This window comes from Botrytis byssoidea (assembly GCF_014898295.1).
Source record: "Botrytis byssoidea strain MUCL 94 chromosome Unknown BBYS_004, whole genome shotgun sequence".
NCBI lineage: Eukaryota > Fungi > Ascomycota > Leotiomycetes > Helotiales > Sclerotiniaceae > Botrytis > Botrytis byssoidea.
In genome coordinates this window covers 1,169,044-1,190,070 of record NW_024065845.1, presented here as the reverse complement: position 1 = coordinate 1,190,070, position 21,027 = coordinate 1,169,044, and the positions used below count along the sequence as shown (strand labels likewise).

At 41.0% G+C, this 21,027-nt stretch overlaps 7 protein-coding genes across 7 annotated transcripts; 4 read left to right on the top strand and 3 right to left on the bottom strand.

Moving 5' to 3' along the window:
* Nucleotides 1-1,151: 1,151 nt before the first annotated feature.
* On the top strand, nt 1,152-3,403 carry EAE97_002461 (uncharacterized protein; the record flags this gene model as incomplete). Its single annotated transcript, XM_038872972.1, has 2 exons — nt 1,152-2,865; nt 2,922-3,403. 2 exons carry the CDS (start codon nt 1,152-1,154, stop codon nt 3,401-3,403), a joined length of 2,196 nt encoding a protein of 731 aa, XP_038736178.1.
* Nucleotides 3,404-5,857: 2,454 nt separating this feature from the next.
* On the bottom strand, nt 5,858-6,531 carry EAE97_002460 (uncharacterized protein; the record flags this gene model as incomplete). Its single annotated transcript, XM_038872971.1, has 4 exons — nt 5,858-5,869; nt 5,975-6,200; nt 6,308-6,450; nt 6,529-6,531. 4 exons carry the CDS (start codon nt 6,529-6,531, stop codon nt 5,858-5,860), a joined length of 384 nt encoding a protein of 127 aa, XP_038736177.1.
* A 4,100-nt stretch (nt 6,532-10,631) lies between these two features.
* On the bottom strand, nt 10,632-11,405 carry EAE97_002459 (uncharacterized protein; the record flags this gene model as incomplete). Its single annotated transcript, XM_038872970.1, has 3 exons — nt 10,632-11,079; nt 11,183-11,323; nt 11,392-11,405. The coding sequence occupies 3 exons, from the start codon at nt 11,403-11,405 to the stop codon at nt 10,632-10,634; spliced, it is 603 nt and encodes a 200-aa protein (XP_038736176.1).
* A 380-nt stretch (nt 11,406-11,785) lies between these two features.
* On the bottom strand, nt 11,786-12,158 carry EAE97_002458 (uncharacterized protein; the record flags this gene model as incomplete). The annotated part of the gene is made up of 3 exons (XM_038872969.1): nt 11,786-11,840; nt 11,900-11,982; nt 12,048-12,158. 3 exons carry the CDS (start codon nt 12,156-12,158, stop codon nt 11,786-11,788), a joined length of 249 nt encoding a protein of 82 aa, XP_038736175.1.
* Nucleotides 12,159-13,912: 1,754 nt separating this feature from the next.
* On the top strand, nt 13,913-14,923 carry EAE97_002457 (uncharacterized protein; the record flags this gene model as incomplete). Its single annotated transcript, XM_038872968.1, has 1 exon — nt 13,913-14,923. The coding sequence occupies one exon, from the start codon at nt 13,913-13,915 to the stop codon at nt 14,921-14,923; it is 1,011 nt and encodes a 336-aa protein (XP_038736174.1).
* A 1,333-nt stretch (nt 14,924-16,256) lies between these two features.
* On the top strand, nt 16,257-17,538 carry EAE97_002456 (uncharacterized protein; the record flags this gene model as incomplete). Its single annotated transcript, XM_038872967.1, has 2 exons — nt 16,257-16,745; nt 16,786-17,538. 2 exons carry the CDS (start codon nt 16,257-16,259, stop codon nt 17,536-17,538), a joined length of 1,242 nt encoding a protein of 413 aa, XP_038736173.1.
* Nucleotides 17,539-18,561: 1,023 nt separating this feature from the next.
* On the top strand, nt 18,562-20,373 carry EAE97_002455 (uncharacterized protein; the record flags this gene model as incomplete). Its single annotated transcript, XM_038872966.1, has 1 exon — nt 18,562-20,373. The coding sequence occupies one exon, from the start codon at nt 18,562-18,564 to the stop codon at nt 20,371-20,373; it is 1,812 nt and encodes a 603-aa protein (XP_038736172.1).
* Between the last annotated feature and the right edge of the window lie 654 nt (nt 20,374-21,027).

Genomic DNA, 21,027 nt, shown 5'->3' with positions numbered 1-21,027 from the left:
TTATTGAATTATTAGAGACAATGGAATATCATATTATGTACGATATGCCATGTCAATATATAACAAATGTTCGAGAAGCTTCAGATGAGTTTTCTACCTACCTGCCTGCTTACCTAGTGATATATCTGGATATTAGATTTAGATTGTGTTTTATTATCTTATACCTCTCTCGTAGACTTTTACATTACCCTGGCCGAGGTTTCTAGTAGGGAGGACTCGAAGCTGGAATAGGAAGCCTTATGTAATCAAGTCTTATCGATAAGAGGATAAATAATGGATGGGAAGCAGAAAGGCGGGGAAAATCAATCCAATTAAGATTTATGATTGGTTAAAAGTCATTCTCCTTATAAATTCAACCCAATCAAGATTCATCATTAGTCATCGAGGAATCTTTATCGTATGGTCAGAAAAAAACGGTCAAAGAGGAATGGAGAGGAAAGCACGGGGAATTTCATTTTTTTACAGATGATGACGGTCAATATAAAGTTATCGACCTCAAGATACGAATACACCAAAGGGACTTGAAAGATCATATCTCATAGCTTTCCTTCTTCTTTCATCAATAAATCACATGTTTTATATTTGATATTTGATCTGATTTACGAGTAAATAAGTAAATAATCATATAATAACCCAAATAAGTAATCATTTATTAAAGTTCGTGTGATTAAGAAAGAGAAAGAGAAAGATCTTTCAAAAACACCTTGTTGGATACCTTTTTCCCCTTCACCTTTACCTTTACCTTCACTCTACCTACCCAGCTATTGCACCACACACGCACACACGCCCACACTCAGATACCCTCTTTGATTTGCTTCGCTTTGCTCCAAACCCAAACTCTCCCTTTTCGTCGGATCCATCATACATCGTTCATCATACATCACACACCACATCAAATACCACGCTTGACCCCACGGCAAATCTTTCCATTTGCCTTATTAAATTCCGCTTTTCTTAAACATTTGGATAGAAGAGGATCGCAGGTTGGCTCAAACGACGCTTCGATTCGAGATTCCAATCATATTCTCTATATCTCTTGAATCTTGCTATCCGTGCAAGATCTCGACTCGTCTTTCCTTCCTTTCTTCGTCGTGCGCACTCTCCTACCATACAACTCGCATGCAAAGCAAGTAACCGTGAAGTTTGCAACCATGGAGCGATCTCCTCCAGCTCAAGAGCCTGCCCTAAAGCAATTCCAAAATATGTCGTATAACGAGTACAACCAACAATACTTCCCTATGCAGCAACCTGGTGCGATAACCTTTCCTCTAGATCCGCATTGCGCCGCATCGATGTCAACTCCTGCTCAATCATATAATCATGGCGGAATGGCTCAAGACGAGCTTTGGAAAACTCAAGATTTTGCGCAGCAGTTAAATCTACCATCGCAACCATATCAACCATACATTTACCATCAAACAATGGATCTGTCGCAACAATTTCCTTCTCTGCAGAATGTACATCAAGGATATTCGAACTTGAGATCCGGCGCCCACTCACTTCCAAATTATACAGAGCAGTCACCTAGAAAGCGACAAAGAATTAATGAAGTTCCTACTACAAACCAGTTCATGCATACAATACCAAAAGAACCTGAAGTCGATACAACTAGCGAATGTTGTAGTTCTTGTCCAAGTGGTTCGGTGTGTGCCGAATCTGATTGTGGTGAAAATGATGTTGTTGTTGCTTGCACCTCTCAGGAGTGCGAACAACCCGTCTGCACTTCCCCAGAGTGTGAGCAGCCTGTCTATACAGAACCTTGCACTAAAGATAGCGCCCTCAGCAGAAGGTGTTCAGTTGTTGGAGATAATTTACCTTCTGATAGGATGTATCAAAGTTGGGATAACTTTCCTGCAATTATGCCAATAGAGCAGCAACGACCTTCCAGAATTCAATCTTTCGCGCCATCGACATCAGGAAACAACCAAGCTCCGCAAGAGATCTCACCCTCTCCTGTACCAACGACACCATCTCTAGTCATGAATATGGAAACACCTTGCTCAGATATGACATCCTTACAAATACCTGGACTTCCTATGCAGCAACTCACAGATAATATGTCTGGTTCCTCGCTCAATGGTACTGGAATGCGCTTTGGTGATGGCTTGGAAATGTTCAGTTGTAACTGGCTGGACTGTGGACAGCCAATGCATGATCAATTTGAATGGCATAGGCATTTTCACCAGGAACACATTGATCCGCAATTTACATTCAATTGTCCAATGCCTTCAACATCTTGTCAAGCACCACTCAACTCGAATCCTTTAGATCACTTACAGATAAATCATGGTTTTACATTCGAGGAGAGTATAAACGGATTTCAATGTCCTGCTCCAGGATGTCCTACCGAAGAGATGTATTGTGATCCTTCAGTACTTCACAATCACATTGATCAAATGCATGCTATACCTCTACAAGGGCAACTACAGTGTCAAGTTGATTCTTGTAACACTTTATATCAAGATACAAATCAATTCTTCAATCATTTGAATCATGATCACAATTTACCAATTCCAATGACTCCTGTCGAAGAGATTGATCTTTCAAGTATATCTGTGTCAGTAGAAGCAAAAGCGGAAGAAAAGGTGAAAGAAGAGACTGCTTCGGTAGCAAAGACCAATGGATCAGAATCAACTAATCATCTATCTTGCAAGTGGGCAGCTGATGGTCAATCTTGCGGTCAAGTATTTACTTCAGAAGATGATCTTCAAAGTCATGTCAAGGAAGTTCACTTATCTGTCTTGAACAAAAGTTCCGGTTACTTTTGTAAATGGCAAGGGTGTTCTCGAAAAGCAAAAATGGGTGATAAGGAAGGATTCTCCCAGAGAGGAAAACTTGAAAGACATATGGCTAGTCATACTGGATGTAAGTTGTTTCCTAATGCTTGTCTTACTTATAGAATACTAACCAAATCGAAATAGTCAAAGAATGTACGTGCGATTTTCCAGGGTGCGGAAAAACATTTGCAGCAGCACAATCCTTAAAACAACATTACCGTCTTCACACTGGTGAAAAGCCATGGAAATGCAGATATTGCCCCAAATCTTTCCCTCAACAAAGCGCGTGCACAGTCCACGAGCGTATACATACCCACGAAAAACCTCTGGAATGTTCGATTTGCAAGAAGACCTTTAGCGAATCATCAAATTTGGCAAAACATAGAAAGACACATGGGGAGAGAGGTCATTATGAATGTCCGGATTGTCCAAAGACTTTTCATCGGTTGGATCAGTTGAAGAGACATGCGGAGATGCATGAGAGGAAGAGGAAGAAGGCTGACGAGGGAAGCAGTGGAGGCGGTGGGGATGGGGAGGAGGAAAATAGTGAAGTAACAGAGAGTTTGGCGGGGGATAGTTTTGATGGACATAGTATTAGGAATATGGGGCAAGATGATAGGGCTTAGGGATGGGGTGGGATGAGTGGACATGGATCGTGAGGACTGGGAAATAGGGAATGGAGCTTTTGTGATACTTACTGTAATGATTCTACGAGAAACAAAGATCATGATTTACGAATCATGAATCATGGGACACGGGGCAGGTGCGATTTGATACTAGCGAGCGAGACGGTACGATGGATTATCATGGCAGCAATGCATATTATGCAAAGTAGATATGGGTGGATATCAAAGTTTGAGAATACCTGGTACATAAATGCGAATATGAATGGGTGGCTGGAAATTAAGAAATTCAAGCGTTTACCTGGATAGATGGATCATATGAATGGTAGCATAGGAACATGGATCAGTGGGCGGGAGAGAGGAACCGAGGGAGAAAATTAGGCAATGAATGGGAATTGAGTATGGGAGAGGATACCAAAAAGTCTTTAGTAAATGAGTAGATGCCTACCCGGCAGGCTGGTAGTTAGTGAATGATACCTTATTGAAATTTCAATAATACATGATTATATTATGAATTGAAAATGAGATTGATGAAGATTGGGTTGAAGAGGTAGAAAGGGAGAAGGAATTTTTGAGAGTGTGAAACTGGAGAATTATCTGGGAGAAATCAACTTTGTTATAGCGAATCATAGGGGAAATGAGTTCTGTTTTGAGAATCCGTGGGACTTGAGTTATTAGTGGTATTTTAATATAGTATGGTATGGTATAGTATGCTATAATCATGGGCATTTGAAATAAAGTTATTGTCCTATTCTTCTCTTTATATCTATTTGTCTATCTGTTTGTTCATGTATCATCTATATGATAATCCATACCTCATAATATAACACAACACAATATAATCAGCTCACTAGAATATAATCTTATTTATCTATTTATCAATTTATCTACCTACCTGCCTACCTGCCTACCTGCCTACCTGCCTACCTACCTGTCCATACAATACCTGTACCGAGTAGTTTATCCACGGTCCTTAACTCACCTCATTCATTACGATGAATCCATCGAATTTTTCACGATCGATCACCATGGTTTCCAAGAGAAGATGATGATCAGGTGATCAGATATCGAAACGAGCAATAACAGTATTGCTATTACTGGACTTGTAGGTTGTATCATATCATATCGTGTTATATCATAATACAATACTATATACATTACATTATAGAAAGAAGATCGATTCTGAATGTGTAATATATAATGTTGTGATTGCAATTACAAGTACAACTACAAGCACAATTACAACTGCAACTGTAAACGCAACTTTGAAGTTGTTGTGGTGGTGGTGTGATGTGTGTACAAAGATGGAGATTTGGGAAATTTGGGATACTATAAGAGAGGAGGGAGAGGAGAGAGAAGCACGGCATAGTACTTAGAATACAGAAAAGCAGAAGATTCTTCAACCACAATACAAAGAGTGGGTGAGTATGAAAATGAGGGTATGATGATAAAAAAGCAAAGGGAAGGAAAAACCCAGTATTCGAGTAATCGACGAACCCGTAGTGATCGGCCTGACGATTAATGACGGGGCAGAGAAGGGGATAGACATCTGGGGATGCAGAGGTAGTTTTATTCTCGAGAAGTCAGAAAAGATGAAGCGGAGTGAAGAATAGCTAAGGAAGATTTATGTTCATATCGTTTGACCTTTGGATATGCATGTACCTTCAAGTATAAGGAGATAATGTAAATGAGTGATAGGCCTAAGGAGAGGAAAATTGAAGTAGCAACACGTAGAAGAGCTTTCTGGTCACTGAAAATGCTGGAGGTGAACTTAATGGGAGTGCAGAGGGTGGAGAATGCATTTATATCTGAAACCGGAATACCAGCCGTGAATGGGAATTGGGGTAATTGAGATGAAAATGGGTGGTCTGGAACGTTATGGTATATGTAAATTTAGGTAGTGCATTTGATTATGGTTGGAATCAATAGGAAGATGCTGGAGTTGAGTGCAAGGGTGAAGATGAAATGATACCGGTTTCATTATGACGACATAATCTGGCAAATGGTACAAGGGAAAATCAACATAGAATGGCATAATAGTGTCCATTGGCTTCTTCATGGGGATCTTCAGGTTGCGGTAGAATGTGCCAACCAATACCAAAATTTCAAGCACGAGCCACAGCATATTGTGAAATATAACAGCTTGTTCGAAATCACTGCTGCAATCGTTCATAGCTCTCCCCAATATCGACGCTCGCAAGTTCCTGGGTATAATGGCCATAGAAGTCTCGAACCCTCCTTCGATTTCAAAACCATGCGTAACCGCTCGCACAAAATATCACACCAAATCCAAAGGACCCATTTGCTGTTTTGCTCAAGTCGTTTGATTTATTGGAAAAGGCTTTTTTACTAGCCATGCTATTTTCGATGATACACCGTGACCCGTGCGAAAACAAACCAGGCAAAAGGCACCATGCCAGCCATCCTCACAATCATAAACACCTACGTCCAGAAAATCTAAGCCTCCGCCTATTGTAAAGTTAGCATCATAATCCAAATCTTTCATCAATATCCCTCCACTATCTTCAAGCCCTAGGAAAAAGATATTGACTCGAGGCCAGCGGAATCGCATACCTTAACAGCGAACTTTCTTTGTGGGAAGTGCATCGATCTCTTCTTGGTCTTCTCCAACTGCAAATCCTTCTCGTGCTTGCTGAGACGTCTACGGATGGCACGAGTTTGCTTGGCTCGGAGATCGAGAGGAAGGTACTTCTTTCCCTTGTAGAAGAGACGGAGTTGTGCGCGTTGGTTGGCGTTAATGACTGTGAGGACCTTGGCAATTGACTTTCGGACGTCGTGGCTATAAGGAATATTTCATTAGTATCCATCTTAGTGATCTTGTATCTCGCAGATTCTCATCCAAATTTCGGCAGGTCGAAGAGTGACGATGATAATTAAAGTACGCACATCTTGGTGAGCTTAGCAGCAGATCCTCCAGCAATCTTCTGAGTTCTCAATTGACCGAGCTCAGTCTTCAACTCTCCGAGTTGCTTTGCGAGGTCCGCCTTGTTCTTGGACCAAAGTTGGCCAGTCTTTACTTTTCCGGACGACTAATCGCGATGATCCGTTAGCCATCTTTCTTCCATAAATTGAAACGTCAACATCTCCCCAAGGAATTTGTCGCATACCATTTTGAGTAAGGGTCGGGTGGTTGTCGATTGTGGTTGTCGGGCGTCTCGTCGTCGTGAAAATATCGAAGTTGCTGCAGAGGCCGTGGAAACAAAAGTTAGGGTTTACCGAGCCCACAAACTGAATTTTCAAAATTTTGGTTGACCAATCAGATCTAAGTCACATGACTATAAATTCCTTGCCAGTGTTTAAGGTTTTAAGAACATTTGATTGTGAAAGTCATTTGCAGCCAAGTGAAGAGAAATATGAGATTCACTTCCACTCCATTCAATTGAAAAAAACTCTCGAATCTCTTGATTTCAAGGTATTGCCAACTCAGCGATGTCAACTTACTATGCATTAGGAGCGAATACGTGTATTTATTTATGAGCTCTCGAAAGTCTTTCGGCGCAAACATCAATTATTGGCAAGCTCTTGACATCTACTGTTCATTTATCATAATCGTATGTAGGTACAAGTCGTAAGTATCAATTTCAATCGGTCGAAGAAAGCTTTGCATTCACTCCTGAAGAGTAGCAGGCAGGTCTGGTAAAATTGATGTACCTACCTAGTAGCCTACACAGCTCTTTCCTGGAAAGACTTGTTCTTCTCATGAGTTTGAGATCAAACCTTTGGCTTATGAGAAGTATGCATCGACGGATGCAGCATATTTGAATCATGTAACTATCATAGAATCTCTACATCTTTCTCGGACCACGACAACAAAATCTTATCATCACGATCAATACAACTACTACAAAGCTATCACGTCACTTCGAAATTTCACCTATGTCGGAGTTGAAAATCCATTGGAGAGAATCAAAGGGTGATTACCGCTTTAGGTACTAAGACTTACGAATTGGACAAGGCGTGTCGGGATTTGTGATTGACGTTCTTGCCTACACGTTAGGTGACAATATCAGATCTGGCTTGTTAGTGCCAATGGGTCGTACAATGAGGAGTATCACAGTGCGGGAATTATTGTCGGTAACCTTACAGCTGGGTCAAAAACTCTTGTATTCCAAAGTCTAAAGTATGGACATGGAGTTCATTCCCTATGGCCGGAATCAGATCTGCTACGATGCTGTTTTTCATTTAATACCTTCCATCCCTTCAAGAAACAAAATATTAAGGCTCTAAAACCAACAGAAAATTGTTATAGTCCCCTGTCCTATCAGGATACGATCGAATTTAATTTCGATTCCCACAGTGTCGCTCAAGTGTGGCGAAGGGACTGGATTATGCGACAGTCCCCTGACGTAGGTCTGATGGATTGAGGTTCACAGTATTGTTTGTCATTCTGTGAATTTATACATTTGAGGGGTGGTTGTGATTTGCTAGTCCAATGACTTGCGATCTATAATGATTCGGATTTTCATAAATGACATTCGAGTCGAAATCCGTGATCATCAGTGCCTTAATTCTTGCAAATTCAATATGCTCGATTTCAATGTGTGCTTTGCTAGAACCATCTGTAAATCAAATCGTTGAATCATTCCCAAGTCTCTTCTTTCCTTCGCAGTATCCCCATAGTTCTGCAAGTTATACTTCAAAACGCCAAGGATTTAGTTCTCTCCTTCCCTCGTTCATTATTCAAAGGCAAAGAAAACATCTTTCTCAAGCCTGTGGGCTTTGGGATAACAATTTATACGGCTTCTCATCGAATATAAGAGTTCTCAGAGTGCCACAAATGGAAACTACGAAAGCTTGCTATTCGTTGAATTTATGGAAAACGCATGGGAGATACTGGGAAATTGGGTCGTGGGAAATTAGAGAAATTAGATTTAGGGCAAAATCCTGGATATGCAATCGAGGGGTTGCGTGATGACCAGCTATCGATCTTACTAATGTTGGTGATGAGTGCTGATAAATGTGAACCCACGCTGTTACTGGGATCTTTTAGAGTTGGGAACTCGCTAGGTGGTATTGTGTTTTCAACTTAGCGCTGATATACTCATTTGAAGGACTCTCTTACTTGGAAGCCAATGGTCAACAGCCAACATGAGGAAGAGTCGCTGTTAGGGGATGCACGAAACAACACATTGTGGAATAAGTAGTTTCGGTGGCACGCAGTTGACTTTGTATCCTTCCTCCCAACTTTAGATCATTATCTCACGTTTCAAATCCGATACCAACCTCGCTTTTACGACAGCATAAACATAGATTGACAGATAGCAATAGCCCCAAGCGACAGTAACAATCGCCAAAAATGCGGCGGCAGTAGGTCAAGTTTCGTCACCAATTTGCACTGATAATTTTGTGTACGTATATATATTGTACTACTTCCAACTCACAATCGCAACAGACAGCAAAACAGCAAAGCACAAATCCTATTTGCGAATGGGTAACATAGATATTCTACAGCTTCCAGGTAGGTTGCGTCTGTTGTTTATATATCCCATCAAAAGCGTACCAACTGTTCACTCAAGCGATTCTGCAAGGAGGGTAGTTGAGTGGATGCCCTCCGCAAAAAGTGGTTCCGACATCGCACTATACAAATTTTGGTTATCCCTAAACCCTTTAGCCAATTCCTTGCAAGAATTGAATTGCTTGAAAAAGAACCAGAAGAACTTTCTACATCTTCAACGTATTTCCACAAGTGAAGGAGGCCGCCCAAGTGCTTCGCGTTAGTCATGATCCCGTTGTTTGAAACCACCCAGGGAGTCCGAAGTCGCTCACTCCTACACAAGAAATCATGTAAGGGGCAAGAGTTTCCTGGATTTGAAAGGTACTCAACCTTCAACTAGGCTCTATCACAGTAAAAAGGTTCGAGGCGAAAACTAAAGGGGAGATATCGACGATGAGAGTTGCCGTTGTCATTCGTAATACTACTACTATCGAACAGAGTCCACCTCATCCAAAAATGTACGAATCAACCTCCAGCAAGGATAATCGAAACACAGAATATCAACCCACAACAAGTGGTCCTAATTCGTCTCCTGAATTCCTTCCATTGGCGACGCGAACCAGTATCTTGCTAAATGCGAACAAGCCCAGAAATCACACCTTAAATACCCCGCTCAAGAATTTTCAAATGGACAAACCTACCCGTCCTTTTCTGCAATTTCCCATACAGCTCTCTCTTTTCGTAGATTTCCATGTTCCTCTTCTAATAATAAATACTTCATGAATTTCCAAAGCTACGATTCATGGAAAAGAGATTGTTACGCAGAGATTTGAATATATGATTCCCAAGTCTTTACGATAGGTCGTTTGTGGATTATATTCTAATTCTCTCTTTCTGATTCGAATTGAGAAATTGGAGCTGTACTCTAAAGTTTACCATACCTCTTGCCCGATACATATCATTCAGCAAAACTCAAGAATCAAGAACCAAAATGACAGTGAAACATAAATGAAATTGAAAAGACAACAACACCATACCTAGACTATATCAACAATCAACCACGGCTTCAAAATGTATGATTAGAAAGAATTTGCCCCAAGGCTCTGTGATGAATTATTCTCCCCAATCGGCGATATCCTAACAGAATTTGTGAGATCGAGAAGCCTATGTTTCTTGTGTTTGATACTTGTTATCGTTTTCCTAGTTTACGCATATGCTAACTACGTCTCCTCCTTGAATATTCCCTCGTGAAAGTTATATCTGACAAGAGACACTTCTGTGAGTGAGGGATATCCTTCGGATCTCCTCTCTGAAAAAAATCCTCGATAACAATTCAAAAAGCTCATTAGATGAAGCAATCATTTTCAACTACTCGATACCTAGGTAGCTTCCCCGCTTGAAACATTGATGATGTCATTGTGAAAATAGACCATTTACTTGCAAAATTGTAGCTGCTGCAAGGGTAAGAAATGAAATGAATGGATGGAATTAACATGATCCAGGTAAGAAAGATCGATATTCGGACAGAAGTAGATAGGAGAGATGGCGAAGGTGAGCTTTTATCACGAGGCATCTTGGCTGCAGTATCAAGCATCTCCAAGTCCGATGATAGCCATATGAAACGATAGACTTATATAACAATGCAAAGGTATATTCTATTAGTCAAATCGCTACCCGATTCAACAGTGGTATGATGTTTTGTAGAATCCGCAACTAGATCGAAAAGGTCGTTTTATATACCAAACAGTTTACGCCTCCACCACCACTACCACCAATTTAATCGGTACTTAATCTCCATAATCCATCTCCCAAATAATGTGCATCTTCCACCACGGGACCCTTTCCCTTCTCCTTGACATCCTTCGTTCCCATGCTCAAAAGTCCCACCGCGCAAGCCTCCTCCTTGCCTTCTGCACAGATAACAACTGGTTCGCCAGTTTCCAATTCTCTTCCTCCATACCATCCTTCTCCCTCTCCAGTCTCTCCATATACACCTTCTTCTTCCTTATTTCCATTGGGTAATCTGCCACCTGTAGATGTGAGACCTGGAGCCATTAGGGTAGCTCCCGAAAGAACGAATCGAATAGCGCCGCGATCAATACGCAGACTTGGGAAGCAGGTAGGGAATCGGTGAACGAGTTTGAGATGGGGTAGGAGAGCATCGGTCATGTGTTGAAAGAATAGAGGTGTAGCGCCGATTAAGTAGAGAGTTACTCTATCTGGACTATATTCTCAACGTTAGTATTGATTTTTTTATTGAGCCGTCATGCGATAAAGAGATATGCCGCAGTGAAGATATAAGAGCAAGAAGAGTAATAGGAGCGCACATTTTCATAGCATCGAGCTGCTCTTTCTTTGGTATTATCTCATCGATATGAGGGGCTAATAACGGATATGTGTTGACGAGTTGAGTTCTGATGGCGCGTTGAACAGAGGACTTAACCTTGCTTTTTGAGCCGGGAGATATACTGTAGAAACACTGTAATCAGCATTTATAGATCATTGGATTCACAAAAATAGGATCAGTAAGTCTTACTCTTTCTTAAACATCTTGAATATGATTCTGGTAGTATTGTGATGTTAGTGACGAGGGGAAGATTTGTTTAAGACGTGCATGTGGATAATATGCCCCGCGATACGGCAGTCGATTAAGACCCAAAACGCACGGACTAAGGAGGAGGGGTAATTTGGAGGCTGATGAGGGGTCTACGAATTGCAAGATACCTAGGGTGATCAGACGATCACAACATGAGGTTATTCGGACATCAAGCACGCAAGTGAGGTAGGTATCGCATTCAAACTCGGTTTTGTATAACATATTTACGTCTTCTCATAAAAGTTCATTAAAATTCATCAAATCAAATACATCCTGGGAACTTGAAACGCTCAAGAAGCTCCTCCCCAAATCATTAAGCCTTTCCTCCATCTTCCTATTGGTGGTTGACATGCGAAACAGTTCCATCTTCATTCAGATGGATATTGAGTCTATATATAGAGTTAGTGATGAAGATTCTGGAAAGTAAGTACTGGTTGCGAGTGCTGACCTGTTCTCCTTGAAGTCCTTGGTAACCATCGAACCAGGCTCAATGATTCTGTGCTCTTCGGGAAGATCTTGCTTTGCGAATGTCTATCGATGAGTGGAATGTTAGTAGACGACATGATTATTGTTTGACTATAAAACGACCAACGTACAGTCTCATTACTGGAGTCACCGATCTTCTTTCCAGCCAATTTGCTCATCCATACTTGGGTCTTGTCTTCGCCACCGGCAGCACTGTTGGTAACTGGATCGACGAGAGGCATTTTGGAATATGGGTTTGATGAAAAGTGTTTGATTTTTGATGTTGGTGATATTACTTGAAAGTTTCTTCTTGGATGAGATTGAAAGTGTTTGTTTGATAAAGATCATGAATAGAACAGCGGAAGAAGAGGGTCTTTATGTTCGCTGAACTTCCAACCAAGCCTTCTTTTTGTAACACATTCCCTAAACAAGGCTGCCGCGGTTCATCTCACCTGCTGAATTCAGATGCGTACGTCATAGCCAAGTTATCATGTGATTTTACCTGCACGTGATACATTGCTTTCAATTCAAGTTCTTAGTTTGCAAACTTTCGCGAACTGCCCCTTCATTTCGATGTTCCTCACCCATCCATCCATCCACCCTATTCCTTTTCCTTTTCATTTCTTCATACATTTTTTTCATCCAGGGCGAGAGTCCATTCTTATAGTAGATCCATTCCATTCCATTTCTATTTACACTTTTTACTTTGAATTAACTCTATTAATTTCTCTAGAAACTTTTCGGTCCCGCAAAGCCATACCCGAATTGTTGCTGTGCATAACAGTTCATTTCTCATGGCAATCTTAGGTACCATAGCGGTTATATGTACTGCCACAGCAATGGCCCTACAGTTTGGCATCAATAGTCAGTTCGGTACATTTTCGTTGTGGACCCAATAAACGTTTCGACAGTGTCAGTGACACTGAGAATTCAGGACCAATTTACAACCATTATTATCTTACCCATCACCTAAAACGCATTGGAGCTTTGAAGTCTTTAGTTGCTCCCAATCTTTCAACGTCCGACAGGTCCGACTGGATCTATATGATGAATCTGATTTACTTCTACTCGCTGACTCGTCACCAGATGCGCAGTGAGTTGGGGACCGCGACTAGTGAAGCAGCTTTGTATCCACTATGTATGCTAACTTTAACTAACTTTTCACATCAATTACGCTATCCTCTACGCGTCCTCTCCAATCTTCATACATTTTTTTGGTAAAAAAAGAAGAATCTTTACATCCCGAAATATTACCCGTTGCAACGAGTAATAATAAGTGTTAGCTCGTTTTGTTTGCTTTTATCACAAGTGCACCGTTGTGTATCCGTAATGCAGTTATCCCGTACAGTTGTACCATTGTATGTGTGTACAAGGGGAAAAAAAGAGACAGCACATTCTTGTCAGCAGCAAAATCCTTCGAATACCCCATGTCAGGCTCTTTTTAATGGGTTAATTGTTGCTGCTGTAATACTTTGCGCAAACCATCCAGATACTGCTTTTGACGTTATCTCGGAGATGTTGAAGAACCTTAAACATTCATGGCCCCCCATGGGTAGCTCCGAATGCTTACTTACAAGGCTGTCCCTTTAATCCCCCACATATTGACGTTTGATTGTTCAACGTAAGTATAATTGACAAGGGAAATGATGCTAAGCCCCTCATAATATCAGTCCAGCCTTGAACGAGTTGAAGCTTCAAAGCTACGCCTCGCCGCCTCGGAGCTTAAAATTAAGTTCACGGTAATTGTAGGGAAGTTATTCAGTGCCCAGCTTTGAAACCCCTTGACAAGCATTTTTTTCTTCTTTACATTTATCTATTGCTTATATCCCCCACCATCTTTATATTCACTCGTGTAGTTTATTCTGGTCAAACTCTTATTCATCCCTTGATCCTTCCATCCGTTTTATTGTTACTCAATATCAGTTGAGAAAACTCTAGTATTTCTCTCACAACGACCCTTCAAAGCACCTCTACCATCTTTTGACAAGATTCAAACATGCGTCCAATCCTACTTTCCTTATTGGCGTCTTCAACAGCTATCGCCTCTGCCTATCAACCTCTGATGTCAGATGGATGTATACAAGGAAATTTCCATGATCTTGTAATCAGGAACACCTGTGGAGATGATTTATCAATTGTCAAATGCCTTGCAGAAGATGTCGATTTAAGGCACTTGGATCAAATTGAACAATGCTTCATAGCTGGTGGATGCGATGCGATCGATTCTACTGTGTCAGCAGTATGGTTTTCATACGAATGTAATGATCGTCAAGGACCGGTTGAAGAGTTTGCAAAAGAGGATCTAAGAAAGAGAGCCACCGAGACTAGTTCAACTTCTGAAAGTACGACGGAATCCACTACGACAACGGCTTCATCCTCGAGTACAACCGCTGCCACAACCACAACCTCCGCATCTACAACCGCATCTACAACTGCTTCGACTTCAGCCTCTTCGAGCTCTGCAGCTTCGTCCACGACTGCTACAACCGCAAGTGCCACTACCTCTACCACCGCAAGCACAACTTCTTCCTCGACATCCGGTACGACTACTAGCGCGACAAGTAGTGGAACCGGAACTTCTTCAAGCACACTAGTCTGTTCTACAACCTCATATTATTCCACAAGTGTATGCTCCTATGGTACAGGTGCATCCACTGGTGTTACCCTTGGATGTGTCACTACCTCAGCCTCATCTTCAACTTGTGCGGCAGGAGTACTTTGTACAACTGTAGCATCTGGAGAAGATGTCTGTATGAAAATTGACAATACACTTACATCATCTGGCTTAGCAGTTACAATTTTTTTCGCAGTTTCAATTAGTGCTTTCGTTATTGGACTTATAGTAATTGGATGCAAAGATCTTCAAGCCGCCACCAACTTCGAGCGGCTCGTTTGGCACAATTGGATGCAGAAAGCAAAGAGGCAATGCAAGCATATAACCAAAAGAGATCCAAATCGGTCCGACAACCAGATGCTTTTGGACATTCTGAGGCTGATTTACCTTTGATTACGGAGCCTAGCCACTAGCAAGTTTATTCGAATGTAACTCATCACAACGCTTAAATGGGAGCTTGAGTCTGACAAAATTACTGAATAATAGGATTAGATGAGGGCGCATGGGATGGAGTTTGGGGAGTTTGAAATGAATTGGATTTAAGGATCTGTTTTTTATAGGCTTCTGGCGTTGATATATTTACTATACCCTTATTTGATGATTTGCCTTGTCTATTTTATACATGCTTGCGTGATGATTGAGCCGTTTTTTGATGTTTCTGATATTTCGAAACAATATTCTATAATAGATATTCCACGACACAAGCGAGCGACTCGGAGTGCTGTGATAGAAATACTTTCCTGTAGCATTTGTTAGAAGAAACAATGTGGAAAGCCAAGGAATTCTATAATTTGACTAGCTGTTCCAAGTACATAAGTCATACTATATGCTCGATTCAACTTAATAGTCTCGTTATGCTACGACTACGCTTTACTCTGGTTATCAATATACGAATAGTAGTTAATATATCAAATGCGAATAAAAGAGTATAAATCTAAGAAGCCTTTATTTCAGTGTTAAAAGACTAGAGATAAAGCTTGTTCTTTCCTTTCACATATTTCAAATTTTTATATAATTGAATCTATAAAATGTATTATATGAATATATCACATAATCATATATAAATGGATTCCTGAGTCTTGAAAAATGAAATATATATACACTGTATAAAAAATTCCGTAAAATCCGTGCATTAAGTTTCTTCCGCTACGCTCCGAAACAAATGTATGAAGAACTAGGGCTCATTTAATCGCAAGTAAAATTTTCCAGAGTTAAGAAAAATTCTGAAGGTCATAGATCAACCTAATACTATGTCTAAGGACGTGGTGTATGATCACGTGGCGTGTGAGTCTTCGCTTATTGACAGGTTGTGCCAATATACGGATATGATTTTGATTGTCATGGCCATTATTATCACCTTCTTTAGGTACTATCTCTACTCGCGGTTTTGACGTACTTCCTGTCGTTCTATGGAATGATGAGCGTCTGGAATTAGTTTTAATTTTGCTAGTCATCCTACAGCTAAATGTATTCAGTGCTGGGAATTCCTCGTTATTATTAATGTCGTCTTTGTTACAGCTGTTCGCTGCTGATATTTGTACTGTCATTCGGATTGTAGGATTCTCTTGGTAGTACCAGACTTCTTTGGCGCTTATATCAGTGTCAATGTACATGTCAATTTGGGTCGAGAGAAAAGGACAACGGATCCAAAACAAGCTAGGAGCAAACACGACCTCGTGAGGAAGTATTATAAAGACCACGACTTGTCCGACTATCAGAGTACTTCATGTTCAATTATTCAATCCAAAATGCCTTGCAAGCACGAATATTTCAAGAGAGCGAAGTGCAGGATTTGTTCAAGGGCAAGAATAAGCAGATATTAAGTGCAAAACGTCACAAGGCATTACACTTGGCAAGACTCCTAGTCAGAAACGCATCTCGTGAAAGGTCTGAACTGGCAGAGTTACAAATTGAGGCTCGATCTATGAGATTTGGTGATGATAAAGGAAGATATAGTATCCGTTTCATGGCCGAAAAACTCGATAAACAAATTCCCAAATCCGAGGCTTATTTGAATCTTGTCAGAAAATTTACAACCCATTATATTGCTATCTATGATAAGTTGTTCTTTTTCGGAAGCTTATTTGCTACTCGACGAGTTAGCTATCGCGTGAAATGGATGGAAGAAAACAAAGTAAAGAATTCCGTGGCTACAACCAGTGCTGATCTAGACCCTTCAGACAATCAAGTGAAAGAATGCGCTATTAACTTGCATGTTAAAACATACTCTAGCTATGCCACCACACAAGAACAAGTCAGGAGATGGTTTAGGGACACTCGCCCACGAGATGTTACACGCTTTCATGCTCATTTTTGGCTGTCGCGGCTGTTACAAGCCACCGGAGCAAACTACTGACGCTGGCCATGGACATGCGTGGCAAGACGCAGCATATGAAATCGAGGTTGCATGTGACCTATTTCTATCCAATGATGTCAATTTGGGTCGATGGACTTCGTTATCACATGATGTAGAAAACCATGGAATGCCTATGCCCGAAGAAAGGTTGTTAAGAAAGTGGGACCTGATAGGACCGCATCCTTTCCAGCAGACACCAGAGGTTCCGGAATCAGCAGGAAAGACAAATAATATTACCAAGAAAATTTCTGAGCCGTCTTCTTCGAAACAAGAGCTACCTCATCGTCCAACAGGAAAATTAGGTGGTGAACACGATAAATGTGAAGGTACTAGCAGAACTGGTGAACGTGCACCTCCTCGCAAAGAAGAAAAACGGGATCCTCCTCGCAAAGATAATAGAGGTGAAAACCGTGTACCCCCTAAGAGTGGTGAGCTTGGGAAGAAGCGTGAGAAACTTGACCCCCCTAAGACTAGTGAACGTGCATCTCCTCGCAGAGATGATAGAGGTGAAAGACGTGATCCCCCTCGCTCTAAAGCGAACGAGGAAATTGGGAGTTCAAAAAATTCATCGAGGCAGAATCTGACTCCGGCTGCCGAAAATAAACCCAGTCGCAAACTCGATCCGTCTAAGAGAAGGACACCTCTTGGGTGAAGTAGAAATATAGGTGATGTGGTATAATGACAGCAAAAAATAGTACATATCTATAATGACATTGATGCCAATGTCGCAGTAGAGTCAAGATTCTTAATAGCCCGGAGGGCGGTTGATAAATCAGTAGTTTTCAAGTTTAAATGTTATTAGAACTTTCGGAAGATTTATGAAACCATTCATAGTCTCCTAGTCCGGAATGTTCGTGTTTCTGAGTAAACAAATCTCTTGTCATTCTTAATAGCGATCTTCTTGCGAGCATTCCTCAACCTGGGGAAGTGAGAGTTGGCTTTTGGAGAAATATGATCGTAACAGAATAGGGCCGACACAGTGAAAAGTTGTATGCCTGATACAGATGAAAAGGAAACGAAAATGGAAGAAACAAGAAGTCTGAATTAGTATTCAGCTGGAACAAAATGATAGATTCCGATGATTGGTCAAATCGGAATGCCAAGAAATGGCTTTTCATGAAATCATTAGGTACCAAACGATTGAAAATCCTAAGTTGCTATTTACCTCATGTGTTTCTTTGACTATTGGATGGTGTTGAATCAAAGTGTATACCGACATGATTATATATCAAAACAATAGATTACAACCTGGTACACCAGTTGTCATTGAATCAAATGCAGACGATTCTGCCATAATGCAACGTAAATAACTAAGTCGAACAAGATTTACTACCGCATTAACTCTCATGCCTACGTTATGTGATAGTCTATCTGAGAATAATCAGGTGCATAAAATCGTATATCATTCCAATCACAGCCGTATAACATGTCGTGTCTTTTCCACTCTTTGGAGAGCCAAGAGCAAGAATTTAGTTTATAGGTAGGCTGAGAATTTGGACACGTCTCAGCCGCACTGTGGTGGCACTGTGGTGATACTGTGGCTTTTTATCATCATTTTGTAGCCCCTTCTCTCATAATGAGGCTCTAATCGGTTTTTATAAGCACGCGGTGCTTTAGTTGACCTACTAGATCTCCAGTCTCTTCTCCTCGGAATAATCTTCACCCAAAATTGACCATGGATGTACAAACTCCATTTCACAGTCATCCGGCTCCGTCTTCATTTCAACGTACTGAGGAACTTCAAAATATCTCCCCTCATCCAAACTATGATAATGATAACGAAGCGCAATACTTTCTGGATATGGCTGAAACACCGCAGCCCGAAAAAACTCCTGCAGCAATCCACCAGAGGCATTCTCGTGACTCAAATGGAGCCTTTGAGTTGGGAAATCATAAGAGCCATCATTGGTGGAGGCCAATCGCTTTGATGGTTATGTGGTTACTTCTGGGCTCCTCAGTAGGCCTTGGACATCACTTTGCGTATCAAAGTCTTGACCAACAACCGCAAACCGTGTTCTCTCAATCTTGGGCACACAACCTTGGTTCCGCCGCAGCTTTTTTGGTAAAGACTTCCTTCACGCTTACCATCTTATTAGCCTTGCAAGAAGTACTTTGGTTCAGTTTCCGCAGGAGAGATATCAAAATATCGTTACTAGACAAATTGTTTACTCTGTCAAGCAATCCCTTCAGCTTTGTCCCTAGTGCATTTGCAAATGCACCGCTAGCCACTGCTTTAGCTGGTTTTGCTTGGACCATACCGATATCTGCCATACTATCTCCCGGTAGTTTAGTTGTAGGACCAATGGTTACTTTCAACGATAGCATCTGTATCGTGCCGACTTTCGCTGCATCTTCGCCTAATATAAGCTTCTATCAGATGATACCCCATGGTTCCGGTATCCAAGGGCCTAATACCGGGATTCAAAAATTAGCCAGCCAGATCTTTGCTCAAGGAGTTATTCTGGATCTAAAATCGCCTTGTGGAACTAATTGTTCATTTCAACATTCTTTCTATGGCCCTGGCTTGCAATGTGTCAACACTTCCAACCCGGCATATCTGAATGAGCAAGTGGCTAGCTACCTTTATTATAACGCCACAGACTTGACAACCTTCAATGAGGATGAGGATTCGCTCATCGAATTGTCAATTACGTACAGAAACAACTCAAAAGCAGAAGTACAAAGCGATCTTAACTATGTATCAATCCTTTGCACCGCCTACAATGCAACATACGAACTTTCTGTCAACTATACAAATGGATCACCAAAGTTTTCCCCAAGTCTCACCTATCACGAACAGCTCCAAAATCTCAATATGACAGAGTATGTGTCCCCAGGAGATTACCCATGGCATTCAAATTCTGCAACACTAGTTCGAGAAGTTTACGACAAGCATCTTAATGGTACATGGGCACAGTCACCCACGACACAGTATTCAACACCTGATACAAATATAGGAAACACAATACTTGTCGGAAATACTGTCAATGCCAACAGCGGAGCGATCTCGTCTCTCTGGTTCGTAAATAGAGACCTTCTTAATGGGATTCCAGAGCTTCTCACCAACCTAACCATTTCGACACTCGCATTTAGCCCCGAAAGCACAAGTGCAAGCTGTTCATCTTCGAAAGAAACACTAGTGTATTATTACAACCCAAATCTTCTTTTAATTACTTATTCTATCGCTTTTTGTCTTGGTTTCATTTCATTTCTAGTAGGCGTTTTTGTGCTCATGCAAACTGGCATTCGTACTGGAGATATCTTTTCTCAGATACTTGTTACAACGAGAAATCCATTTTTGGACGAAATTGCAAGAGGTCATTCTTTAAGTAGTGCGGATGCGGATTTTATGAAGGATTATAAACTCAGACTGGGTAAATTAAAACGTCCTCGTGGAGAGACTGGTGATTATAGTGATGGGGATGATGGGAGAGAGGTTGAGCATGCGGCTTTCGGGCTTGCGGAACAGGTGGATAGTTTACATTAGAATAGTTGGAATAATTTGGAAGACCTACCATTTTTACTATATTCCTTGCAGTAGTATAAAGTTAATAAGTTAATGTGCTTTGAAGAGCCTATTCTTCAACATGAGCAAGTAAAACAAATAACAGAACGAGTGCTTGATCAGGTAGATTAAATCATTTGACCCTACGCAAATCGCTCGCAGCACATAAGAGATCAGACGCCTATTATAGTACCCGAGAAAACGAAGGGTTTGCTCATTGATTCTCAATTGATTCACTGTCAATTCTTGCCCGAACATATTTCCAAGCATTGTCGCTTAAATTTATTGTTGCCCCTAAACTAAGTATGCCGAAATCCCTGATCGTCATATTGCCTCACCAATGAATCACTGCAATTTTTCCTAAAAACTGTAAAGACTTGTTTATTCATTAATGCACTCTTACACTCCGATCGGTATATTATTCCGCTTTTCTCTATTTCACAAACTCCGACTCTTTGAAGGTCATCAACTGCGTGCTTGCGAGCTGTGATAAGATGATCTCATACGAATTTTAGCAAATATTTATAGAGCATGAGTGAGAATCTATGAATTTTACGACTTAAGAAGATGGAAACTAAATTCAATCTGTTAAGTTTTAGCGTAATTTGCACCAGAGAGCCCTCAGCCTACTGAGCT